Source organism: Pinus tabuliformis, chromosome 4_1 (assembly GCF_031772625.1).
Source record: "Pinus tabuliformis cultivar Carrire ecotype Pingquan chromosome 4_1, CPIR1, whole genome shotgun sequence".
Classification (NCBI taxonomy): Eukaryota; Viridiplantae; Streptophyta; class Pinopsida; order Pinales; family Pinaceae; genus Pinus; species Pinus tabuliformis.
This window is the reverse complement of record NC_142303.1, coordinates 245,972,330-245,998,434: the sequence shown is the minus strand read 5'-3', so window position 1 is coordinate 245,998,434 and position 26,105 is coordinate 245,972,330. Positions and strand designations below refer to the sequence as shown.

The window sequence follows — 26,105 nt, the reverse complement described above, 5'->3', positions numbered from 1 at the left end:
AGAGAAACATATGTAAATTTTCATTCTTTTATTAATAAATTGCCTGAAGTGGCCGCGTTGGCTCAGGCTGTGGACTGTTTCCCTCTTTGAGGGTTTTAACCACGTCAAAATACTGGTGTATTGATCTGCGATCTGGTTGTGAGCGGTGTCCTTTTGGTGTTCTGTCTGAGGAACTTACCCTGTAAATTCCTACAATATTGTTATATGTTGCACCATTGTTATTTTCATCACTTTGAGCTTCCCGGTTATTATATCATTTATACGTATTTGGTTGGAGTTTACTGGGGTTTGGGGAATATCTTGGAAACGGGATATTACAGAAAACCACCTAATGAACCAAATTAATGCATGGAAGAAATGGAGAAAAAAGATGTTGAAATATCCAAACTATGAACAAGGAAAATTTTAGGGGCTAAATTTTGCCCATGGGCTAATTCTCCTTACTTTTCCACAATAAAAGGTTTGCCAATTTCCATTTTTTCTAAAAAAAATTTGCCCAAATTTTAGAGGATAAAATTATTTGACCTTAAGAATCGCCAAAATTTTATAAAAAATATATAAAATCCTTAGAAATTTGAATATATTTTCAAAAGTATCGTGAAACACTTTATAGTCTGCATGCTAAGGACTTGTAAGATTTACCAAGGTATAGGATGAGGATTAAGAGATCATAGTCAAACACTAACAAAGAGAAGAAATATTTTCAAACTTGAACGATATTAATGATCATAGATGAAGATACAACTAGGAGAATTGAAGAGGAAATCTATAACAAAATTGAAAAATCTCTAAATATTGAGGAGGTCAAATCAGAAATGCAAACAATAATTGAATGTAGATGAAAGAACTTGAGGTAGCATTACCCTTTAACTTCATTAGGAAAGGTCATTAGAAGAGATGCTACAAGGTCAACGGAAGATTGTAAGACCTAAGAAGGGCTACTTGGTGATCAAATTGAGCGAAATGTGTGCAATTGGTTTAAGTATGCATATTAATGGCCCAAAGGGTTAGCTCAACAGTTGTTGCTAATTTGGCTAGGCATTTGGTTAGTTTTGTGAGAGTAGTTGCTTGGTTTGTATTTCTTTATGTGAGGCACACTAGTCTACGTCAATGTCTTTACTAGGATGCCATCCATGATTTAGGGAATCATCCCTTGGGTTTCCTTGCAAGGTTTTCCTTGGAAGAGAGACATTTGTTTCAATCAACTTCAAGGATTTAAGACCCCAATCAATTACTCACAAGGACTCATGTTAATGTATGTGACCCATGGAATCCTATGGGACACCTAAATTGCTTGGCATGGATTCATATGGTTGACCTACCATCAAGTAGGTGTATAGATCGTTAAGATAAAAGTGGTATTATACCTTGTATAATATCATGATCAGATGAAAGTGTGCACAAGTCCAAGTGTATGCACTATAATTTGAACACTATTCATTATATATATATATATATATTTTTTTTTTACATGTAGCTTCTCACCCAACCCTCCAATTTGTGAGGAAGAGTGAGGTATTGCTCAAGAGCCTCAATACAATTGCCTCACAAAGAGAAAACATGTCACAAATGGATTTGAACTTGGATGGGGGGATAACAATATCTCCTCTCAACCACTTGAGCTAAATCCAATTGACAGACATGATTTATTCTAGTATATATTTGAATCCATCTTTTTGATTGTTGCACTAAGAGAAGTGAGGCACAATATACAACCTGTGTGAAGAAGATGTGGCATGTCTGTTTGTCCATGTGTAATTTATTAATCAAAATGAAGGAAGTTAAAGTCCATAATGTAAAAACAAAAATAATAAAAAAGCCAACCATTAATTACCATAATTACCCTAATAGAAAAAAATATATTATAATAATAATAACTAGAAATCCATCTTAACTGTAGATCTTTCAAAACATCAAGAGGTTTGCACCTTTTTTTTTGATCCCTAGTGCTAAATAGATCCAGGGTTGAGATGGATATATGCAAGGTTGTCTAATTTTAAATATTATAGACTTGTTCATGTTGGATAACTCAATGTGAAAGCCATTTCAGATAATGCTTTATTCGGCATGCTTTTATAATTCTGTTGACATCCTTTTTACTTTGTCTCGTATTTATCCTAGTTATATGACTGATAAGATCCTCTTCATTAGTGGGTAAGAAATATTTAGTTTTTTATAAGGAAATTATTTGAGTGGCACACTATTACATGTGGACAAGTGTTTAAACTTTAAATCCTATTTTCGAAAGGATCAATTTCAACCTAGAAGTGCATATCACTGAACAGTATATAGTTTATTAATTTTTTGTAAGAGTCCAATGATCCTGTAAAACAAGTTACAGTACAGCAGAGTTACTAAGTCAAAATGGTATGCAATTCTGTTTCTTCAATTTTCCTATATGCTTAAATTTCCTTCTTTGATATGCTGATAATCTAGCTTAATAAGAGTGGGTAAACTGCCATTATTATGTCAATAGGAGATTGTTAGTCTGTTCTATCTTGCAATTTCTGTTTTCTCATTTCCTTGTTTTGTTTTGCAGAGGCTACAAGAGGAACTGCAAACAAAGCAATCTTCACTTCCTTTTGACGAGGTTTGTCATTCTCACAATCAAGATTCTCAAAAAATGCCTTTACCTGTTCAGGTTGAACTTTTTGGACCCAGAAAAAAGGTCCCATTTCAAATCCTTAAAATATAAAAATAAAATTGCCTGGGTCAGCTCCTTTGTTTATTTCTTCAATAGACTAGCTACTCCGTCATGAGTGAACCCTCGAATCTTGCAATCCAAAATTTTGCCTTTCCACTTTTCCAACCACATTCCAAGTAACTTGTCTATATTTTTGAAGTCTGTCTAATATTTTGCTTTGGCTTCTAATTATTATATTGATCCATCATTCGTTTTGTTAACACACTAGTAGTTGCTTCTGGAGTATTGGCACTTCTATTTGTGCTTCTATTTTTAAATATTAAATCTCCATAGCAGAAAATTCATATTTTTCTGGCAGCAGGTATCTATCTGATTTATGTGGAGAAATTAGTTATCACTTATTTTATTAAATTGCAGAGATATTTGTATGTCTACTCAACTAGAACCGTTGAGATTGGTTAAAGTTTCATCTTAATATGCTTGAATTTCTTGTTGCCACTGAATCAAGATTTGTCTATGCACAGATTATTTACTGTAATATTGGCAATCCACAATCCCTAGGTCAACAGCCTGTAACATTTTTCCGAGAGGTTTGTGTATCCTTAAACTTGGCATATTTATTGACCAGTTTGAATTGTGGAAAATGTGGTTTACAGTTTTGATTTATTCCTTATTGTTGTTGACTTTAAAGGTGCTAGCTTTATGTGACCATCCAGCTCTTTTGGACAAAGATGAAACACATGGCATCTTTAGGTATTCCAAGTTAAATGCACATTTTTAACTTAATTTTGAAAGATCCACTTCACTATGGTTGAATGTTATATGTTTTAAGTACAATTTATTTTCTACAAATGCATAGTCTTTTTCCTTGCTGTGGAGATTCTGACCATTTCTGTGATAGTTCTGATTCCATATCGAGGGCATGGCAGATTCTAGATTGCATTCCAGGAAGAGCTACTGGAGCTTACAGTCACAGTCAGGTATATGTATGCATTCAAACTGGTAGTTCTTTCTTTTCTCTTTTATATTACTTATTTAAAAACCTTATTTGCATGGTACCATGAGTGTACTAATTCAAACTAGTAGTTCTTTCTTTTCTATTTTATATTACTTATTTAAAAACCTTATTTGCATGGTACCATGAGTGTACTAAGGCAATGTTAGAAGGAACTCCTTTGAAAACTCTATAGTATGTCCAAAAGAAGGGATGAGGTTTATGATTGTAGTATACTAACAATCTTTCTATTCTTAATATAAGTTGTGCTTGGGGAAATAAAATGTACCATTCTAGGATTTCGTTGGATTTCAGTTTCTGCTTTATATCATTTCGACTATGCCAGAGGTTATTGCCGTTGATTCTGCATAGTATATGTTTCTGTGATCTTTTTCTTTATGGCGTCTTTCTCCTTGTTTTCAACGATTCAACTCCTCGATATAAATCCCATTTTTTACTAGTTGATATAGTTGCTGCTTGATTTGTCATGCTTAGATAAGCTATTGTAAGTAGTAGCAAGGAGAGGTGTTACTAGGCTTTTATCCCTTTTAGCTAGGTGAACACATTAATTAATTTTGTCTCAATGATATTTATGAGTTAAATTAATGTCATGGGTGGAAAATGTGTTTAGAAGTGTTGTACCATGTATCCTTTCTAATATTAAAGTCACTTGTACTTTATAAAATGACTTTATGTGTAAAGTACTAAGTGTATATTTCTAATATTAAAGTGAGGTGAAAAATCACTTTATGAGAGAAAATAGAAAATGTACACAACTTGAAAAAGGTAATAGGAGACTTTTAAGTGATGGGTCCAATGTATGAGGGGGGTCATTTAGGAGAATTGATCTCAACCACACATCTTGAAATTTGAGGATGAAATCTCAACCATTGGATCCTAGGTTTAGAGATTCAATCTTTTCCATTTATGAGTTAAATTAATGTCATGGGTGGAAGATGTGTTTAGAAATGCTGTACCATGTATTTTTTCTAATATTAAAGTCACTTGTACTTTATAAAGTGACTTTATGTGTAAAGTACTAAGTGTATTTTTCTAATATTAAAGTGAGGTGAAAAATCACTTTATGAGAAAAAATAGAAAATGTACACAACTTGAAAAAGGTAATAGGAGACTTTTAAGTGATGGGGCCAATGTATGAGGGGGGTCATTTGGGAGAATTGATCTCAACCACACATCTTGAAATTTGAGGATGAAATCTCAACCATTGGATCCTAGGTTTAGGGATTCAATCGTTTCCAAGGAGACAAAAGATAGAAAATGAATCTCATTTTTCACTTCACACTTGAGAGAGAGCAGGAAGAGAAGAGAGGAGAGGAGACACTTCACGAAGGAAGAGAGATTGCAGCAAGGAGGAGGCTCAAATTTCTAGAGGAAGGAGGCCGTGCAACAACACAAAAATTGAGGATAAGAGCAGCTACAACAGGGACAAATTTTGAGGCAAGGAGGCATAATTTTTGAGGGACTGTAGCACGAATTTCGAGGAGCAAAACAACTCAAAATTCGAGGAGAATTTCGCTGTCGGGACAACAACCACTGTGAGTCAAAAATTGAGGCAGTAGCCAGGCACAAATTTTGAGGCAGACAATCACCCTTTAGCGCAGATATCGAGGCACCTTCAGCATAGTTTTCAAGGCAGAATTTTGGGCACAAATTCCAAGGAGCTGAGTTGTGAAAAATGCAGAAATTTTGGGCATGTAAATTTGTGAAAATCTGAAAATTACAGTGGGCACAAATTTCCAGAAAAAGTGCATTTAATGCTACGGCAGAAAAGGGAGATAAGTACTGTGTTTATTTTATTTACTTATTCTAAATTTCTCAAGCAATAAAATCTTCCTTTGAAGACCGGTTTTCCCCAAGAGGCTGTGGGGTTTTCCCGGGGTTAGCTTGGTCAAAAATAAGTGTTTCATATGTGTGAATGCTTGCCTAAATTTTGTATTAATTATTAGCTGATAGGAAAGTGAAAAATAGTAGAAGCACTCTTTTAATGTTTATGATAAATGCATATTGAAATTTATATCAGCATGACAAAACATGTGGGTTGGGCCTAAACAAACACATGCAAACTTGTAAATTGGGTTAAGGGTGCAGATCATAAATTTTCTACATGGTATAAGAGCTGAGTTGAGCCAAGTTGAGACTCAGATTTCAAATTTCAGTCATCAGATAAAGAGGACAACAAACTTTTAAAGTCTTCAAATAGTGAACCAAAACCTTTGAAACCTTGCCAGAAACCCAAAGACTTTAGCAGTTCAAAGGGAGGAAGGTTCTAGCTTCCAGATTTGCTCCATATTGTTGGTTGTGGGGTCATGGCTACTAGGTTGAGAGTAGAGGACAGATTGGCAGGGGCTGAAAACTTTGGCCCATGGAAGGAGAGGATTATGCTTTTACTGGAGGAGGTGGAAGTGTGGGATGTTGTTGAAGCAGTTGTGCAAGCACCCACTGATCCAGCTCAGTTGGTGGAGTTCAACAAGAAGAATGTGAAGGCAAAGAGGATCCTTCTAGATGCCATCAAGGACCATTTATTCCCTTATGTTTTAGGGATGAGATATGCATATCAGATGTGGGAGTCCTTGGTCTCCTTACACTAGAGTTCAAATGAGTACAGAACTAAGTCACCTGACACAGGGATTTGGGATTCGTAGGATTCGGGGATTCGAGTGTCGGATTCGGACACGTTGACCCCCAGAACAGGACACGTAGGATTCATTATATATTATTTTATTATATATATCTATATATATATATATATATATATATATATATATATATATATTAAAAATTAGATATTTCTTACGCAAATTCTAATTAATGATACAAATTCATTGATTTCAAACATAGATCTTCATCTATAGGCTATAACATGCATAGTACATACAAAATTCAAATACATGTCAGTGGTCACATAAATCATTATTCATAATTCATAATTTATAAATTCAAATACTTGTCAATGGTCACATAAATCATGATTCATAATTCATAATTTATTTTAATGCAATGTAACCATCTCAAATTTTTGAAGGTGCAATGCCCTCCACCTCTGTGTTTCACCATCATCCAAAAGAGGGATATGTCAATACCAGAGTATTTATATGAAGAAAACTTTGTCAAAGGTATTTTAAACCACCGGTCTTCTTTTCCATATGCATCCCTCTAGCACTTCCTCTGCAGTGTGCAAGACTGATGTTACCTCCAACACAAATCTTTAGGTAATGTTTGAAATCAACATCATCTTTGACCTCCATATTCAAGAGATTCTCCTCCATAATTAACAGATAAACTTTAAACTGAAAGAACAATAAAACTCTGCATTTCTAACTGAATTTTTTGGAAAATTAAGCATTGCATTCTAAGTCATTTTCTTGGGATTCGAATCCTAGAATCGGGATTTGTTGTGCCCATACGGGATTCATATGGGATTCATACGAATCCTGTACGGACACGTGGAATCCTGTTCTGGGATTCGAATTCCTGTCGAATCGTATCCGATTTGCAGGATTCGGATTCGACAGGGGTTTCCAACGAATTCGGTTACATAGGTACAAAAAGATGGTGTTGTGACAAAAGCTACACAACACCAAGATGACCAAGACCAACAGTGTGACATCCTTCCTCACTAGAGTCTCATAGGTGAAGGATGTTAGAAAATCTGGGGCAAAGTAGTGTTATGATGATTCTCTGAGACTTGATAACAATTTGTGAAGTCTCTTTACTTTTTCTTAGTTAGCTTATACTTCTTCTTCTTATTAGTGCATATGTGTGTGCTTCATCAAACTGCTACCAAAACAAAATAACAAGAACACAGAATTTGGCTTTCTGCCAGGGACAAACCCTCTCCACTCTTGAGAGGGAAACCCTTTGTAAGTTTTCTCTTATTGAAGCTTCTTATTTGAACAACTGCCAAACCCTAGACCCTTGATTAGGATCTCCTCTAAGCATAAGTCAAATCCTTCCTCTTTCCGCACTGTCACTTCCGAACACATCTTCCGGTACTTCTTGCGGCACTGTCTTCCAGCACTTTGTCTTCTAGGTTAGGATATCCTAGAATGTTAGGGCTCCTCTTCTTCGTTATAAGGAGATCCTTCTTTGTTGTCCTTAGGAGACCTTGTAGACCCAACTGCTCATCCGAAATAGGCCTCTTATGCTGCTGCCCTAAACTGCTGTCAAGCCCTTCCTGCACCTCGCATGTGTGACTGTTGTAGCCTCCTTTTCTTCTTTGTTGGACTGCCCTTCTTCCTCGCTTGAAGGTCTTTCTTCAATGCTAGTGTAGTAGGCCTTGTAGGCTTAGTTTAAGCCTCAACCAAGGGTGGATGTGTCACTGTAGTTTTTAGCTACCCTAGCTGCAGGAACAACTTCAGATTTCCGCACGTGTGACTGTGTATGACCCTAAAACCAATTCCTTATCCTTCGCTTGTGAGGCTGCCTTCAATGCTGGAGTGGGAGACCTTTGTTGATCGAATAGCTAGCCCAAACCACAAAGAATGTACCCCTGTTGATCTGGCCACAGACTGTCCTTAGTTTCTTCGCACGTGTGGCTGCAAAAACCCTAGAAAGCAACCCCTTAACTTTGTTGTTCTTCCTTGTTCCTTCGCTGCCCTAACAGACTTCTTATCCACCTTTACTTGGTTGTCCTTCTTCCCTTGTGTCACCTCCTTTCTTGCATATTTCAAAGCTTGAGTGTATTTTTCCAAATGAGGATTGGACAACCTCTATTTATAGAGGTTTGCCCCTCCTCTCTCAAGCCGACATGACTGTCCATTAGGCCGACTTGACTGTCTTCTAGGCCGACTTGACAGTTGCATTATATTTCACATTTATTCATCGTTTTTGCTACTTGTAGGCTTCGTTGGAGCTAGGAGAGGATTTGAATGCTTGGAGTTATTTCCTTGACCTTGTATGATGTCTTACGTGATGTAACATGCCCTCAAAGGGTCTTTTCATAATTACATTTTGACTTTGACTCTCTAGAAGCACTTCAAAATGAGCTTAACCTATTTTTAATGAGCAAGAAACTCATTGAAAAATAATACAAAAAATAATTTCTCTTTTCTTGAATAAGTACAAATATCAAAGTTACATATATGAAGACCCAACCTAGTTACATTTTCTCCAACACTCCCTCTTAACTAGGGAGGTATTCATACAACATTATAAGGTGTTTGACAATTTTCAATCTTGAAGAATTCACATAAGAGAAACCGGATTAGCAATCCATCTGTTATAGCATCATATTCATCAGCATTGTCATAGTGCAAGGCCTTGACTAACAACTCCATCTCTTTACAAGACCATGAGCCACAATGCTGGCGAGACCAATGATTTAGAGGGACCTTCATCATTGTCTCTCAAGGTACATACCCACCCGGGTGTTCTCGAGTATGACCTAAGACTATTCTTATCTTGGGTTCCCAACCCTCAAAGAATATCGGTCCTCTTGCCTACTCTTGTCTTGGATGCCCTACACATCCTCAAAGAGTATCGGATACTAGATGATTACCTAATCCTCCCATTCTTTCTTCCCAAGTGAAGACAAGAATGTTGTGCCTGTCTCGTGTCTACATTTTCATTCATGGCCCTCATTTAGACTTATTGCTGTTTGTCCTGCCTGACATATGACATGGAAAACACAATAGTCACTCCTTTGTAATAAGGGGTGATTCAAAAAATTCTCTGAAGAGCTAGCCACCTACAAAAGCAAATTTCACCCCAGTTCACTATAGTGCTAACTTCAGAAAATTTGCAAAGGACAAATGAAGGATGCTAGGAGGCTTTTAGGCAGTGATGAGGGATGAGGGCAGGAAAGGTGACAGCAGGTTTGATTGAGGTTTCTATGGCCCGTGTAAGGCTTGGAGGGACATGGAAGGGGATGGAAGGCCTTGCGGCCTAGGGATCAAAACCTAAAGGAGCTGCGTTGAGAGGAAAAGGAGCAGCGGAAGTTACGGCAGGCAGGGATGAAGGGATAAAGGCCATGATAGAGAAATCTGAGGGTAGAAAAGAAGGCGGAAAGGCTGTGGAAGGTTTGGGGAAGCCTTGAAGGGCTGATGACTCAAAAAAAATGGATGCTGCAGGTAAAACAACAGCAATAGGGGCTGCGGCCAGGCTTGGAGAAGCTTGCAGCCAAATCTTAGGGTCCTTGTTGGGCTTAGAAGCCCCAAACTTCCCTGAAACCCTCACCAAATCGAAAAATAAATTTAGATCTTAAAATTCGTCCACAAATGATCACAAAAATTTTGTTGAAGACTGGAGCTTGAGCGTTGAGCTTGGAGGGGAAATAAATGGTGGATCTTACCTTCTTAGGCTTAGATCCACCTCTAAAAACCCTCTTAAATTTTTTCCAAGGAATGAACCCTTGACACCCTTGATAACTTTTCAGATCTGGATTGAATCTCACCTGCAAAATTCAAATCTCAAAAACCCAAATCCCAAATATATACAAAAAATAAAATTAAACCCAAAACCCAAGCCGCAGACAAGGGTTAGAAGCCTGAATTATGTACAAAATATTAGATTTAATAGATCTATAAAAAAAAATTACAAATAATACACAAATCTAGTAGATCTGAGGAGTATGAGTCCAACTCCGCTGCCAGATCAGTAGAAACAAACTCTTATTAGCCGGATCTATCAAATTTGCACAATATTTTGGGCCTTGATCAAGATCTTTGCAAGACAATCGTTAGATAGACTTTAAAGAATTTAACACAATGGGCTCTTCAACCTCTAGACTTGGGAGCTAGCTGGTCCAATCGAAGATTTCTCCTCATGCCCAAGATTTGAATCTTGATTTGATCTCTGCACAGTTAAGATTAAATTTTTAGCTTCAAAGGGGGAAGATACAAATTAAAACCCTCAAGATCTAGATATACCTGCTAGATCCATCAAGTTAGAATGCTTTTTTAAAACCCAATAGTTAATGCAAAATACCTGTGCAAATAGATAGTCCAAATTCTGACAAATGAAACTAAAAACTTATAAATTTAAATCAATAGAGCATTAGGGCACATGATTTAGAAAAATATCAGCAGTAGACAGAAGAGGAACACCACCATGAATAAGTCCCAAAGTCTTTATTATTAATTCCATGAAAATATTACAATAGTAGAGCTTGACTCAGAGCTTTCTCAATTTTTTTTGTAACTTGAGAAGCAAATGAATCCTAATTTATAGATAAATTCTCCAAGTTGGCTTGATCCCCGTCAAGATAATCTCAACCGTTGATGAATATTTGATCAACTTTTAATCCTCACTGTAAAAAATCTTTATTTTTGAGGAATTCTCGATTTTTTCATAAAAATCATTTTTTATTAGCTCAAAATTAATTATTTTGAACTAATTTCCTCAAAATTTTGACTTCGACTTAACCACCAAGGCCTAAGGGTCCGATTTTTCTTGAAATTTCCAATATTTCCTTGGTGGGGGACCTCCAAAATTTAATTTCTTTAAGACCCACGAATTTTTCCTTTTGGAGAACAATGTTTTAAAACTCCGACTTCGAATCCGACTCGGCCGAAGGTCGACTCCGACTCTGACTTTGACTCGGTATCGACTCGGCCGACTCGATTTCAATGATTCGGTTGTTGTAAAAAATACATTAAATATTTATTTTTTATAAAAACACCTAATTTTAAAGATTTTAATTCATGTTTCCAAACACACTGCATTAGAATATAGATAGAAGACAACATATGATCAAAGTAGGCTCATGAATATATCCATTATATCAAAATGGCACCCAGTGCATTGTCCAATACATACACGATGATGATATAGAGATCAAAACAAAAACACATAACCAAGGAGGCTACAAACGGCCTCTAAAGCAAAAGTCTATGACCAGTACTACTGGCTACTGCTAGAGTTGCCAACATCATCTGGCTCAGTGTTACTTGGGAGCGGGAGCGACATTTTCAGAAGCTCCTGGTTTGGGAGCGAATCCTGGAGGAGTTCGACAACCAATGTCACTAACATCAAGGTACATAGAGGGATTGGTGCTCTTGATTAAATACGAGTTCCATACCCTAATACATGACAAAATTCAATGGAAACATTGCAATCCCCCAATCCCGAAATCCTGAAAAACTGATAAGTCTGCTGGATTTTGAATGAAATCTAAAATTCTACTTTCTCCATATGAAATCCAATGAGGCCGGAACCACTCTCAAATATCCTGAGTCATTTCATGGTAATGTTAAAAATTTAAGTAAAAGGATGAAAATGAAGATCAAGGAGAATGTCACTTTTACTTTAAGAATTTAACATCACCATGAATAGCATATCAATAGTAGGGATTAGAGTCAGACAGGAAACCCATGAGTCAGATAGGGAAGCCCAGGGAGTCCCCAACAATGAAATTTCAAAAAAAACTGCCGCTGAAGTGACTTGACCGGCCGCTGTCACTGAGCCGACCGGGTTGTTACCGAGCCGGTCGAATCGTTAGTCAACTCGGCTAGCTCGGTAACAACCCGGCCGGTCGGTCCGGTTCAAAGGCTGAGTCGACCTGGTTGGGCTATGACTTGGACCAACTCGGCCAAATTGGAGTCGAAACGGCCAGTTTTTAAAACAGTGTTGGAGAATTTATTTTCTCTAGGATTTTAATTTTGACTCTAATTAATTAAATTTTTGGCTTAGGATTTTAATTTATTTTTGCCAGAAAATTTAATTAATTGACACATGAAGGGATTAATAATTTTTTTGACCCTCTAATATTTTAGCCATGGTGCTAAAATATTTTTTAATAAGATAATTGCATTTCAACCATCAAAGGGGGAACACCCGTTCGTTATAGACCCTCAATATAATGCCCAATTTTGCGACTCAATATGATCAAGTAGACCAAGTGATTTGTAATAAAATAATTTAGCAAATTAGCTTAAATTATTCCCAAATCACTTTTGCAAAAGACTCTACTAGAACACTAGGACTCACTTAAGATCTTGACGGCAAATCCACCCTAGCTTTGGGGTGAGGCTAGAAGGAAAAACTCTGCTGATCATCTTTGTTTAGAAACACAAATGAATCAGTGAGACGAAAAACCTCCTAGGATGAAAATCATTACAAAAATAATAGGCTTACCTAGGTTGTTACATAGATATATGGTTTTACTAAGAGCATTTACATTACAAACTTGTAGAATGAGTCTATAACTCTGACAAACTGATGATTGATGATGACGAATCCAGGATGATCTGAATGCTTGGACATGATGGAATCCCTTTGCGAAAAAGTGTATTGCTATAGGGTAGTTGACACAAAGTGATCAACAAGACTTTCCCCACCTCCTCTTCCCCCCTATAGCGCTAATTTATTCTTCGAATTTGTGAAGGAGCTAATGTAGGCAACAAGTTTTATAAACATAAAAACAACACATAAATATAGAGAACGAATATCATATTTCATTGACAGGAATAAATGAAATTTTAGAAATATAGAAAAACAATATCATTGAAATTACAAAAAGAAGAAATATAGCATAAACATAAGAAATTCAATTACAACAACACAGTCTGTAGCATATGTTGAGAAATCTAGGGCATTAGGATTAGGAGATTTCTCTTGTAATGATAACTGTTTGTGAATGTTTTTTACTTCTTTAGATTAGGTTCCTTTCTTGATTTAGATTATTATAGTGTTCTTCATCAAACAACTACTAGATCATAAACAATAAGGAGATAGAGACAGATAATGTACGCGATCAGCCAGGGCCAAAACCTCTCCAACTTGGGGTGAAAACCCAAACGAATTCTTCTTCTTATAGAACTTCAAATGACAAATACCAAGACCAAGACTCTTGACACAACCTCTTCAAGACCAAGTCACAAGACCCTTCTTCACTGCTTCTTTTTCTAGCCCAAGTCACACTAGTCAAACTCACTGCCTTCCTTTGAATTTCAGCTACCCTTCAGATTTTGGCCTTTTGGATTAGCCCTGCAACTTTTAGCCTCCTCAGAAACCTTAGTTGTAGTACATGTGAGGGATTTTTTTCTCTTAAATTCGTTCGCTCTAGGTGGAGATCCTTTCTTCAATTCGGCTTGAGAATCAACTTGTTTTCTTCCTTGTTTTCTATTTGCCCTCCTAATGAGATTGCGATATCTCGGCTCCTCCTGCAGCATATGACATCAATTCCTCACACTTTTGGAGTGTATTTGCCCAAAACAGATAAGAAAATGACTCAGTTATGTTCCTCCTTCCTTCGCTTGGTGGTCAGGCTCTTCTCTTGTGACCTTCACACTTCTTCTTGGTTCAGATTGCTTTTCCGAATTCACCTCCAGTTGATGCCGAGTTCTGCTATATATATATATAGTGGTTTGTCCATGTGACATAGGTCGACTTGATCTTGTGCCTAGCCTGACATGTCCTTTTGGAATCATCTTTATCCCCATTTGTAGGCCGACTTCAAGGAGAGCTTGTGACATGGTCTTGGAGGGTTAATGACTCAAACAATATCTCTTTTTACAATGTATAATATTCCTAGATGGTTCATCAATCTTTGACATTGACTCATGAGTCATTAGACTTTATGACATGATGACGAACCCAAAAGGCTCACAATGGGAGCCTTAACTATAAAATAAAATTCCTTGAGCATGAAACCCATGACTCAAGCATTACAAAATAATTTTATTTTCTTCTTTACATCAATTACATAAAATCATGATTACACATGTCATTATGAAGACCGAACCTAGTTACATTTTTCAACAGCATAAACACACAATATAAAAATACCAACTAGAAATTACCAAATTCACTACTCCAATCTCTTTTCTTCACACACTAGACAAACCAAGTTGATCATTGGCACCTACATTTAAAAGGCACTGTACTCTTTTACTGGAGAGATTTTTATGGATATCTCCCCATCAAACGACACAGTCTAGACAGGATCATGGATTTCGCTGGTTTTATTTTCCCCTTTAAATAGGCCTTTATTTTTCCTTTAGGTCATCTAGACTTCCTTCAGTAGCTTCCTTTATTGAAAGAACTTCAATTCCTTGATCTGCTTCACTTCTTTTGACATCATTCCACCATCCCATGAATTCCCCAAGTCGGAATTCTTGATGAAACCCTTGCTTCATTTTGAAAGGTGAATCTTCCAATGAAGATTCAAATAGAGGATCTTGAGTATCCTCATTTAACAAATGTTTCCTTTCGATTGATGTATGGTGAGTTTTGTACTAGATGACTTTTTCCTTTTTCTCATAAGTACCACTAATGCTTATAATGAGGTTACCAAGAGCTATATCCTTCCAAAAGTGATTGCCATAGATTTTTATATTAGCTATCTTTTAGGCTTCTCTATTACAAACTCTTGCTTTCAATGCTTCTATGGTGCCATGATGCATCCTATCATGTTCCTTAGTGACTCATATAAACTTGGAAAACATAAACTTGAAAAGAACAAGGTGAGGAAGACTATCTCAATCATAGTAGAGATCTTTCACTTCCTCTTTCTTGAATTTCTTCTTTTCGGTTTCCTCTACGTCTTTAGTGATATGGGCTTCTTCTCTTCCTCTTTTGTTGTTGTCCTTCTTTAGCTTAGGACAATCTCTCTTGTAATGCCCATATTCTTGACATCCATATCATTGAACTTTAGCCATATTCTTCTTCTTTTTTTGAGGACCAAACTTTCCAAATTTTCCTTTTCTTTTTGTCATTGTAGCATATGCTTGATTTTGCTCACTTGATCCTACATCAGTTTTTGCCTTCAGCCTGGTTTCTTCAATCTTGCATAGTGACCATAGATCCTTGAATGGAGTAGCTTCCTTCTTCCCATAAATGCTTGATGTGAAGTTACCCCATTCCTTTGGTAGTGCATTTAGTACTACAATGGTCATCTCTTTGTCAAACATTATTTCTCCCAGATCTTGAAGTTGATCCCTTATTTCAGATATCCTCATAAAGTATGAGGCTATTCCTTCTTCTTTTGATATCCTTAGCTTGTAGAGTTCTTGCCTTAATGAGATAAATTCTCCTGTGGTACTTACAAAAAAAACCAGTTTGTCATATATTTCTTTGGAAGTTTCGAGTTTAGATACATATGGAATGAGGGGATCCTTGATGGATTCTATGAGAATCCTTTGAGCACTTACTTCCCTTTTCATAAACCTTGCAAGTGCTTGAGCATCTTCTTTTGGAGGTTTGGTGATTGAGCCCTTGTTCCATGACTTCATTCTCAATGGGATTTAGATCTGTTCTCTTCTTCCATGCAAGAATGTTTGAAGCCCCAACCAACTTGTTGCTTTCCTTGCAAAAATACATTTTGACAGATTCAAGTGTAGACATAAATATACTTACTTGTGAAGATAGTTTTTGCACTTGCTGCCTCCTTGAACTTGATGATGATATAGATAATGGAAAACTTTTCCTTGTTGAAGATAGTTTTCTTCAAGAGTGATCTTTGGCTCCAAAAAGAGGGAGATCACCTTAGAAGATGATGATGACTTCGTTGATGATGATGACTTCGTCCTTAATCTTGTTTCTCTTGGATGAGTACTCTTCAAGTTACTTTGATTTGTTTCTTCATCTTGAGAAGTGGTAGGGTCTTTGTGGTCCTTTTTTCTTGATGATTACTTGAGAAAAGATCCAAGACCTCTTCTAATGTAGACTTCTTCTTCGATCTAAGGTTTTGACACGTGTAGATCTTGACTTTAAAATGCTTTTAGTATGAGACGATATTTTGGATCTGCTTTAATGCCTTTCTAGAGTTTAGGTCCTTGAATGTTTGATTGTCCCTTGATGGGCTGCCCTTCCTTGATTTGCTACCTTAGCTGTGATACCATGTTGAGAAATCTAGGGCATTAGGATTAGGAGATTTCTCTTGTAATGATAACTACTTGTGAATGATTTTTACTTCTTAAGATTAGGTTCCTTTTTTGACTTAGATTATTATAGTGTTCTTCTTCATCAAACAACTACTAGATCATAAATAATAAGGAGACAAGAGACACCAAACGAATTCTTCTTCTTATAGAAACTTCAAGTGACGAATACCAAGACCAAGACCCTTGACACAACAACCTCTCCAAGACCAAGTCACAAGACCCTTCTTCACTGCTTCTTCTTCTTTCCCAAGTCAACACTAGTCAAACTGCTTGCCTTCCTTTGAATTTCAGCTACCCTTCAGATTTTGGCCTTTTGGATCAGGTTTGCAACTTTCTGCCTCCTTAGAAACCCTAGTTGCAGTATGTGTGAGATATTTTTTTCTCTTCAATTCGGCTTGAGAATCACTTCTTTTCTTCCTTGTTTGTTATCTGCCTTGCTAATGAGACTGCGATATCTCGGCTCCTGTTGCAGCATATAACATCAATTCCTTGCACGTGTGGAGTGTATTTGCCCAAAACAGATCAAAAAATGACTTGGTTATGTTCCTCCTTCCTTCGCTTGGTGGTGAGGCTCTTCTCTTGTGATCTTCGCACTTATTCTTGGTTCAGATTGCTTTTCCAAATTCACCTCCAAATGATGTCGAGTTCTGCTATATATATAGTGGTTTGATATAGGCTGACTTGATCTTGTGCCTAGGCCGACATGTCCTTCTGGAATCATCTTTATTCCCTTTTGTAGGCCGACTTCAAGGAGAGCTTGTGACATGGTCTTGGAGGGTTAATGACTCAAACAATTTCTCTTTTTACAATGTATAATATGCCCAAATGGGTCTTCAATCTTTGACATTGACTCATTAGACTTTATGACATGATGACCAACCCTAAAGGTTCACAATGGGAGCCTTAACTATAAAATAAAATTCCTTGAGCATGAAACCCATGACTCAAGCATTACAAAATAATTTTATTTTCTTCTTTACATCAATTACATAAAATCATGATTACACGTCATTATGAAGACTGAACCTAGTTACATTTTTTAACAGAATAAACACAATATAAAAATACCAACTGGAAATTACTAGATTCACTACTCCAATCTCTTTTCTTTACACACTAGACAAACCAAGTTGATCATTGGCACCTACATTTAAAAGGCACTGTACTCTTTACTGGAGAGATTTTTATGGAATTCTCCCCATCAAACGACACAATCTACAAGGGATCATGGATCTCGCTGGTTTAATTTTCCCCTTTAAATAGGCTATATTCCACATGAATACCATGGGTTCTCATAGACTTGGAGCTTAAAAACCACTGATAACTTAAAGAATTCAAGTTTACCTTAATTACCTTAATTGAGTATTTTACCTCAATTTCAATTTTATTTTAATTAATAATTTTTTTGTAAATTTTTTATTTTTATTTTTAATTTTCAATGTAATTTTACTAAGTCAAAATGTTTACATTACATTACAACATCTCTACCATAGTGAGCTGAAGAGCACCTCTTGATGCAAACATTGTTAAAAAAATATTTTTGTTTTTTAATTTTTAATATTACAACATTTTATTTTTTAATTTTTTCATATTATAACAATTTTCTTTTAAAATATAATTCAATCAAATTAATAATGTCTTTCTAATATATTATTTTTTATTATTTTAATTATTTTTATATATTAAATATCGGATTAAAAAATTTCCAACCTTTAAAATCTAAAGGTCTTTTATGACTTTACTGTTAGATTTAAACCAAATCCTTTCCCCAAAATCAAATACACGATAATACTAAAAACAACCAATTAAATTAAACATTTAATACATATAATAATAATAATAAAATGATTAATTGATCCCTTCTCGTCCATAAATGAATAAAACTGAATATTTCTTTCGGACGGGGAATCGTGAGGGATTTAGTTGGAAAAAGTGGATATTAGGATTAAGTTTAAAAACTAATATTGGCGGGTTTAAAAAAATTTACCCTTTTGAAAAGCCAAAATTTAATTTAGCCTTCTTAATTGATGGGTAATTTTAAAATTATGAATGTTTTTTGAAGGCCAATTTTTTTTTGACATTACTAGGATGGGCTGGGAAGGGTGCAAATTTGAACATTGGTGGAGATGTTGTAATGTCTTGTTTAACATTTTTACTCTGCCAAAATAAAATAAAAATAAAAATAAAATGAAATTAAAATTAAGAAAATAAAATAATTTATAATTATAATTATAATTAATAATTAAACCCAGCTTAGATCCATCTTAACTCCAGATCTACCAAGTGGAGAGAGGAATCAAATCTCTTGAGATGCAAACCTCCTGTAGGGTGAAAAGAGATTTGATCCCTCTTAGTGCTTGGTAGATCTAGAGTTAAGATGGATCTAGGCTGGTCATATTACATTGAAACATTTGCTGCATTTCTATGCCCTTTCCTTGGCTGAAATTTACTTTACAAAGTGCATCATGTAATGTCTATGAGGGGTGACTCAGTCTTTGACGTAGTGAACTAATTATTCATATGAAGAAACACCTTTGTGGGCCCAATGCCAAGCATGTTGTAACAGATGTTAATGTATATACCTCCTTTAATTGAAAGGGTAATAGTTGGGTTTCTGGTTATTCTGTTATTTCTTTCAAGTCTTGGTATCTTGAAAAATCAAAGCCAACAACTGATACAAAAACCTCTGTATATCAATGCCTTATACCTCATTTCAACTTTATTGTATCTTGTTTCTGCATTTACCTTTTATATGAAAATAAATCTTCCAGCATTAAAGACAGACATCCATTAAATTTTAATTTGTAGCAGGATAGTTGTATGCCATCGTCATCATAGTTGTTTTGCTTCTTGTTCACCAGCAAGTAATGAACATTAACTAAACAAGAAACTTCTTCCCGGTTAATACTAAATAAGTGTGCCTAACATGAGCGTCTAACTCTTCTGCTGTATATAGGGTATCAAGGCATTACGTGATGCAATTGCTGCTGGTATTGCTGAACGTGATGGTTTTCCATCCAATTCAGAAGACCTTTTTTTGACTGATGGTGCAAGTCCTGCGGTATAATAGACTGAAGCTGTGATGATGAACTGTCATGCCTCGACTCTTGTCTTGTTTGATCTGAGACTAATTACTTTTGAATACATGGAGACTTACTGCTCACTGTTTTTTGGATATCTCGTTGTCAGGTTCATATGATGATGCAACTTCTTATAAGGTCAGAGAAGGATGGAATTCTTTGCCCAATTCCGCAGTACCCACTTTACTCTGCATCCATTGCTCTTCATGGTGGGACTTTGGTAAGTGTATCCAACTGAACAACTTCTTGCTTTCACCCTTCATCTGTTTTCAAGGAGTGCTAAGTATTAACATAACCTGTCTTAGAGATTTACCTCTGGGATTTCTGGTTTGACTAACATTGAACAAAGTAGATTACTGATATTATCTTAACATTGAAGGTTCCATACTACCTTAATGAGGCAACAGGATGGGGTTTAGAAATTTCCGAGGTTAAACAACAACTAGAAGCAGCACGCTTAAATGGTATCGATGTTCGGGCTATTGTTATCATAAATCCAGGAAATCCTACAGGTCAGGTGAGTCATTAATTTAAGGTAATAATTATAGTCACTACAATTTATCCTCCAAGATTAATATTTCACCGGTAATGTCTTTGAATCTTCAAAATCTGAATGCACATAAGCTATCTGACATCCATGCATCCATCTATTGAACTATCCGGGTAAGGCCATCTGACAATTGCATGAATTCTAAAGGGCAATGGATAGAGTTGATAAAAAATAGATTTTAGTTATTCTTGGGATTATTTTTGGCAGTGACATATTATCATGGGTTTGTAATTTGTATGTTATACAGGTTCTTTCAAAGGAAAATCAAGTGGAGATTGTGGAGTTTTGTAAGAATGAAGGTTTACTTCTCCTTGCTGATGAGGTAATTTCAGTAATCATTTAGGGTTTTCAGTAGGTATTTTATTTTTCCTCGTTTTATCATGATATTCTTGGTACTTGCAGGTTTATCAGGAAAACATTTATGCAGATAACAAGGAATTCCACTCTTTCAAAAAGATAGCGAGGAGCATGGGTTATGGTGAAAAGGACATTTGTCTTGTTTCTTTCCAGTCAATTTCCAAAGGTACCTCCACATTAGAGTTGTCAGTGCAAAAATATATGATATCATTTGCTCTTGAATCCGACAATTAGTTAAGACAATTTCATGATAATTTTTTGTTTGAACTTTGTTTGTTTGTAAGTTCGGCATTGGTGAGGCTACATCATGGTCATGTCCAAGAATACCCACAAATAGGGTGGGGAATAATATCAATGACTTAACATCTAGGAGTGCCTTAATAATGCTCCAGATCACTATCTATCCAAGACCTCGTGGACTTCATTATAAATTTATTTATTTAAACAATAAATAGAAATATTTTATAACTTCAAATTGATCCAAAAATATGCCAAATTTAATATTGAGACAAAAAATTGAAAAACCATAATTACATTTTTCAAGAACATGTTGAGAGAGACACATATATTTGTTTTTTTTTTTTTTTTTTTTTTAATTTTTTTAAAAGTTAAGCAGAAAACAAATGTTCACAATTTTTGACGAGTTTGAAAACAGAAAATCCTCTTGCTTGACTAGATTAACTATTGGACACCTCATCCACTAAGGGTTATGGTGTGGAATATGAACAATGATTAGAGTTTGAGAGACCACTTGGTATATGAAAACCAAGGGTCATGAGGCATTGTATAAATGCATATCATTGTGAATAAAATGGATATCACGCTTATCTTTCATATCTTCCCTATCTATTTGTGTGTGAGTTTAACATGGTATCAGAGTGGGCGAATTCTGGCCTTGCTCCAATTTGAGCCACTTTTTTTGTGGCCATTTCAGTCCTGCCATTCGGAATACGCTTAATCGCTTCACTCAGTTGTTTCTTTGTCATAATCTTCTCAAAAAACTCCATTCTGGCCGGCATGCTAGTGCTGACATATCAACTCTGTTGCTATGAGCGCTTGTCAGTCCTGTGCTCTACTTTGCACCTGCCGTGTTAGACCTCTGCTATTCTAAGCCCATCATTATGGTATCTTTGCCTAACATCTCTGTTTATTTCATTTGTTCCCATTTCATTCTTGTGCGTTAGTTGTGCACTCCTTCCACTCTGCCCTCTCGGTCTCTGCTCACCTTGGCGGCCAAAATGCGCAAAAGGTAGTTCTCTGACACTGTTGTTTGCAAGGCCATCTCATAATATGTCGCATGGCCAGGAGTTAGGGCAATACTATTGATCAAAATGAGTGAAACTTGGATTCTTTAAAATACAGAAAGTGCTATGACACTGTTGTAGCGGCTACAACCACCCTCCTATGCTTCGATTTTGGAGCCTGCCTTCTAAACCACAACAACTCATCTTGCACTGATCCAGGTATCCATGCTTCAACTGAGACTTGCTTTTTTAGTTTGGCTTGTGTTTGCTTAGTTGATTTTGCTAACTCACAAGCTGATCCCTAGTGACCCTTGAGCCTTGGAAATATGCAGTCATGAGGGGGCAACCCAACACTAAGCCCAGAAATTGCGCAATCCTCACTGAGCTTAGAAACTGCGCAGTGCACCGAGTTGAGAAGTTGCCTAGTTCCCGCAATTGCGATGTCTTTTCCGATAGTGTGCATGGAAAGTTTCCTTAGAAAAAGCAAAAAAGCATCCCTAAAAAATAGGGATCTTTTTTTAGTATCCCGAAGGAGGCACTTGCATTATTTTTAAAAATTTCCACCAAGTGTCACTTTTTCCTTGATTTTAGGCATGCACGTCATAAACCCTAATTTAACCAAATCGATTTAATCGACGCTGCTAGAGCTTATTTGCACACTCGATCTTGGAGCTCTAGCATTCCCGAGGAGATCAAGGAACCTTCAGTGCGATTGTCGTTGCTTTTCTGGGCGAGTTTTGCTTTTGTTGTCTTTTGCCGTTTTTTCTGTCGCTTTTCGTTGTTTGGCTTTTGCGAGTGTTGTTTCACTTGTTTCTCTACATGACCGTTGGCGTTTTAACTTGTTTTAGCTTGTACAAGTGTTGTTTCAAGTTATAGATTGCCTTTCCCAAGTGTCGCATGAGTTTTCTTGTTTTTGCACCAACGGTTGCCGTTGCGGCGACTCTCCTCACATGCTTCGTTTTCCTTCTGTTTAATCAATTGTTGCACTTGTTTCACATGCATGCATCAACACTTAATCAGATATGCACTCAACGTCACACTATCTTTCAGATCTACTTGTTTTTTCACAGTACCCTTGGGCAGATCTGGGTTCCCTTGCCTGGATCTCACTGTGCATAGCTTGCACTGCACTATCTGTAGACTCAAGCCTCTGGCTTGGCTTTTGGAATTGCGCAGAGCATAGCCTGGGCTGGCTCTAACTGCGAACTGCGTTGTTCTAGGTGCCAACTTCCCAACTTGGCCACTGAGATTGTGCAATGCGCAGTCTCTTCGAGGCCTTGGCCTAGATTGGACTGCGCATTGCATAGTTCCAGTAATCAAGCTCCCACACTGACTGCTAGGACTGCGCAGTGCGCAGTTCCCACAGTCAGTCAGTCACCCCTGTCAGGCAAAACTATGCAATCTTTCCCATCAAGTGCCCGACTTGCTGCTTGAACTTGCCTTGAAGTTGTTTTGGTTTTTAGCGACATTTGCTTGCCATGAGTGGCTTCTCTGTCCCATAGGTATAGCAGTTGTTGAGCATCTCTCCATCAGTCACAGTTAACATGGCATCCAACAGCGCTGCATCAAAGCAAACCACAGAGAGCAGAATTGGGGAAGTAGTTGAGCAGGTATCAGTTGATTTACTAGTGTATGTAGATACTCAACTATTTATTGAGAAGGGAACAACACTAACATGGCAGCAAATCAAAGACATTTTTGCAGGGAACTTTAAGGCAGACTTAGAAGACCGACAGGTTTATCTTAGCATCCAACGGTTAGGGTTATACAAGATTGCATGCTGGTATCCTGCCTTCTCGTGTGCGAACATAATCAATCAGATTCTCTCACATATGGATGAACAGACTATGGCATTGAGCAGTGCCAACGGGAGAGAGCTTGTTGATCTAGTTGTCATTGATGTCAATATATTGAAGAAGGTAGCGACTTGGTGGCAATCAATGAAGGAACCAAACGATGGGGAAGCCCAACACTCAAAGACACTCTGCCCTACCTCCATTTCTACACTAATGATGATCAGTCACATTAAATAATATTTTTCTCCATCTTAGAGGAAGAATATCATCATGAGACCCATACCATATTTTAGAGCATACTTTTAGCTTTCTAATGAGCTATCACATGCCTCGAAACTCCAAATATTTTAGGAGATATGAATTTTTTAAGAAAAGGGTATAATTATGGTCAGTAAGCCGACCTGAACTTGTCAAACTCATGTCGGCTTAGCTAGGAGACACGACCTTTCGTTTTTCATACACAAACAAGTATATATACAGAAGGAACTCCGCATTTTTGAAGTACAGAACAATTTGGTGTGAAAAGATAAGGATATACAGTTCACATCTCGTGAACTAAGGACAGAGCTAGCCACCTTAAGAACTGATTTGCGGATTGCTGTGCCTAAAAACTGAAGTGTGGATAAGGGGTTTGCACTTATACTTCACAAGGGTCTACTTAATTGTGGGTCTGTCCAACTGCGGATTAAATCAATGAACTGTGGACTGTAAAAGGCTGTGGAGAAGTATTTAAGGACTGCGGACAGAGACATCATCTTAAAACAGAACTGTATACAGTTTAAGTGGTGGACCATCTTTTTTCAGGCTTAGACTGTGGTGTAGAAACTCTGATTGTGACGGATACTTAATCACAGTGGATCATAACTGTGCCTCCATTAACACAATAGCTTTGATTTTTTGGCTCCAGTATTGCTTGGACTGTGGAAAGGTATTTCAAATAGAGACTTGGACACTCTTCTCGGAGAGCAGTGACAGTGGAGGATTCTCTATGATGCAGTGAAGTGAAATGACCAATTTGTACAGTGGTTTGGAGCTTGTTATGTAACTAAGCTATGGTTTATGAACTGAGATTACAGCGACAATGAAGTCTAGTGGTGGACAAGGTACATTGAAAAGTAAGTGAAGTTAATCTCAAGTATTTTTGGAATAAGAACATTCAAGTAAGTTATATTTATACTTTCTATTAAGAACAATAGGATTGGTGTCCTTGGAGTCGGTGCTCCTAGACACAAGGTAGGTGCCTTGGATTAGATAGGGTCGAAGCCCTAGAGGTCGGAGCCTCATCAAAACCAAGTTGGTGCTTGGGAATAATTATCATACAATGTATTTATCCTTTTATACTCAATAAAATTATTCTTATACATTTCTCTGATTAAATTGTGAAGAATTTAACTGGTAATAATAACAATTGAAAGAAAATACTGATTCACCCCCCTCTCAGTATTTCCAACAATTGGTATCAGAGCCAGCTTCTTCATAATTAGCCTAACAGCTGGAAGAAGGATTCTTAGTCACAATGAAAAATCAAGAAGTGTCAGGAAGGCTTCCTTTGTTCGATGGCACAAATTTTGGTTTTTGGAAAAAAAAAAGAATGTCCTACTACTTAATGTCCCTTGGACTTGAAGTTTGGCATTCAGTTTTGAATGGGTACACTGCTCCTTCCACTCTTCCAACTGATCAAGATGAAAGGAAAGCTTACATTGCAAATGCAAAAGCCTTAAATTCCATCACTAGTGGAATCACTGATTCTGAATTTACAAAAGTCATGAATTGTGACTCGGCCAAAGAAGTATGGGATAAGTTGGTTAGCTTATATGATGGGGACTCCAAAGTTAAGAAGGCAAAGCTTCAAACTCATAGAAGGAAATTCGAAAGTCTGAAAATGGATGATGAAGAAGATATTGCATCATACTTTCTTCGAGTCGCTGAAGTGGTAAACTCTCTTAAACGATTGGGAGAAAAGATTGAAGAAAGCACTGTTGTCCAAAAGGTCTTAAGATCTCTCCCTGATAGATTTGACTCCAAAGTAAGTGCTATAGAAGAAATGAAGGACCTAGATACTCTCAAGATGGATGAACTTCATGGAATCCTCATTGCCTATGAGATGAGAAAAGGAATCCCAAGTTCCAAAGATGTAGCATTCAAGGCCTCAAAATCAAAAAAGGGGAAAGGATGGAATACCAGCAGTGATGACTCTGATGTTGAATCCAAATTGGCACAATTTGTACAAAGACTAAAGAAAGGATCCAAGCTAAAAGGTAAGTACCCTCTTATTTGTTTCAAATGTGGAAGAATAGGTCATTATGCTGCAAAATGTCCTCATAAGCATGATAATGACGACGAGGAGGATTCTAAAGGGATGGTATACAAAAAGAAAGGGTTCAATAAGAATAATTTCTTCTCTAAGCAAGATGAGTCTGATGAAGATGAATTTGTAGTCATCAAAAGGAAATCAACTAATCATTTCCCTCATCACAAAGGAGGTAATGATGAATCAGATGAAGAAAATGACTATGCTGGAAGCCAAGAAGTATTATTCATGGCATTCACAAATAATGATGATTTAGGACTAGAAGGAAATGTAGATGAATTGTTAAT

General features: G+C 36.7%; 1 protein-coding gene across 2 annotated transcripts in view; it reads left to right on the top strand.

Moving 5' to 3' along the window:
• LOC149175195 (alanine aminotransferase 2-like) overlaps nucleotides 1-26,105 on the top strand; it is a 106,755-nt gene that overhangs the window by 47,358 nt on the left and 33,292 nt on the right. For both annotated transcript variants that reach the window (XM_089419540.1, XM_089419539.1), the window contains 9 exons: nucleotides 2,540-2,590; nucleotides 3,169-3,234; nucleotides 3,336-3,397; nucleotides 3,546-3,624; nucleotides 19,437-19,541; nucleotides 19,670-19,780; nucleotides 19,940-20,077; nucleotides 20,358-20,432; nucleotides 20,513-20,633. In XM_089419540.1, the coding sequence (XP_089275666.1) occupies nucleotides 2,540-2,590; nucleotides 3,169-3,234; nucleotides 3,336-3,397; nucleotides 3,546-3,624; nucleotides 19,437-19,541; nucleotides 19,670-19,780; nucleotides 19,940-20,077; nucleotides 20,358-20,432; nucleotides 20,513-20,633 (808 nt within the window). The remainder of the gene's footprint in view (nucleotides 1-2,539; nucleotides 2,591-3,168; nucleotides 3,235-3,335; nucleotides 3,398-3,545; nucleotides 3,625-19,436; nucleotides 19,542-19,669; nucleotides 19,781-19,939; nucleotides 20,078-20,357; nucleotides 20,433-20,512; nucleotides 20,634-26,105) is intronic.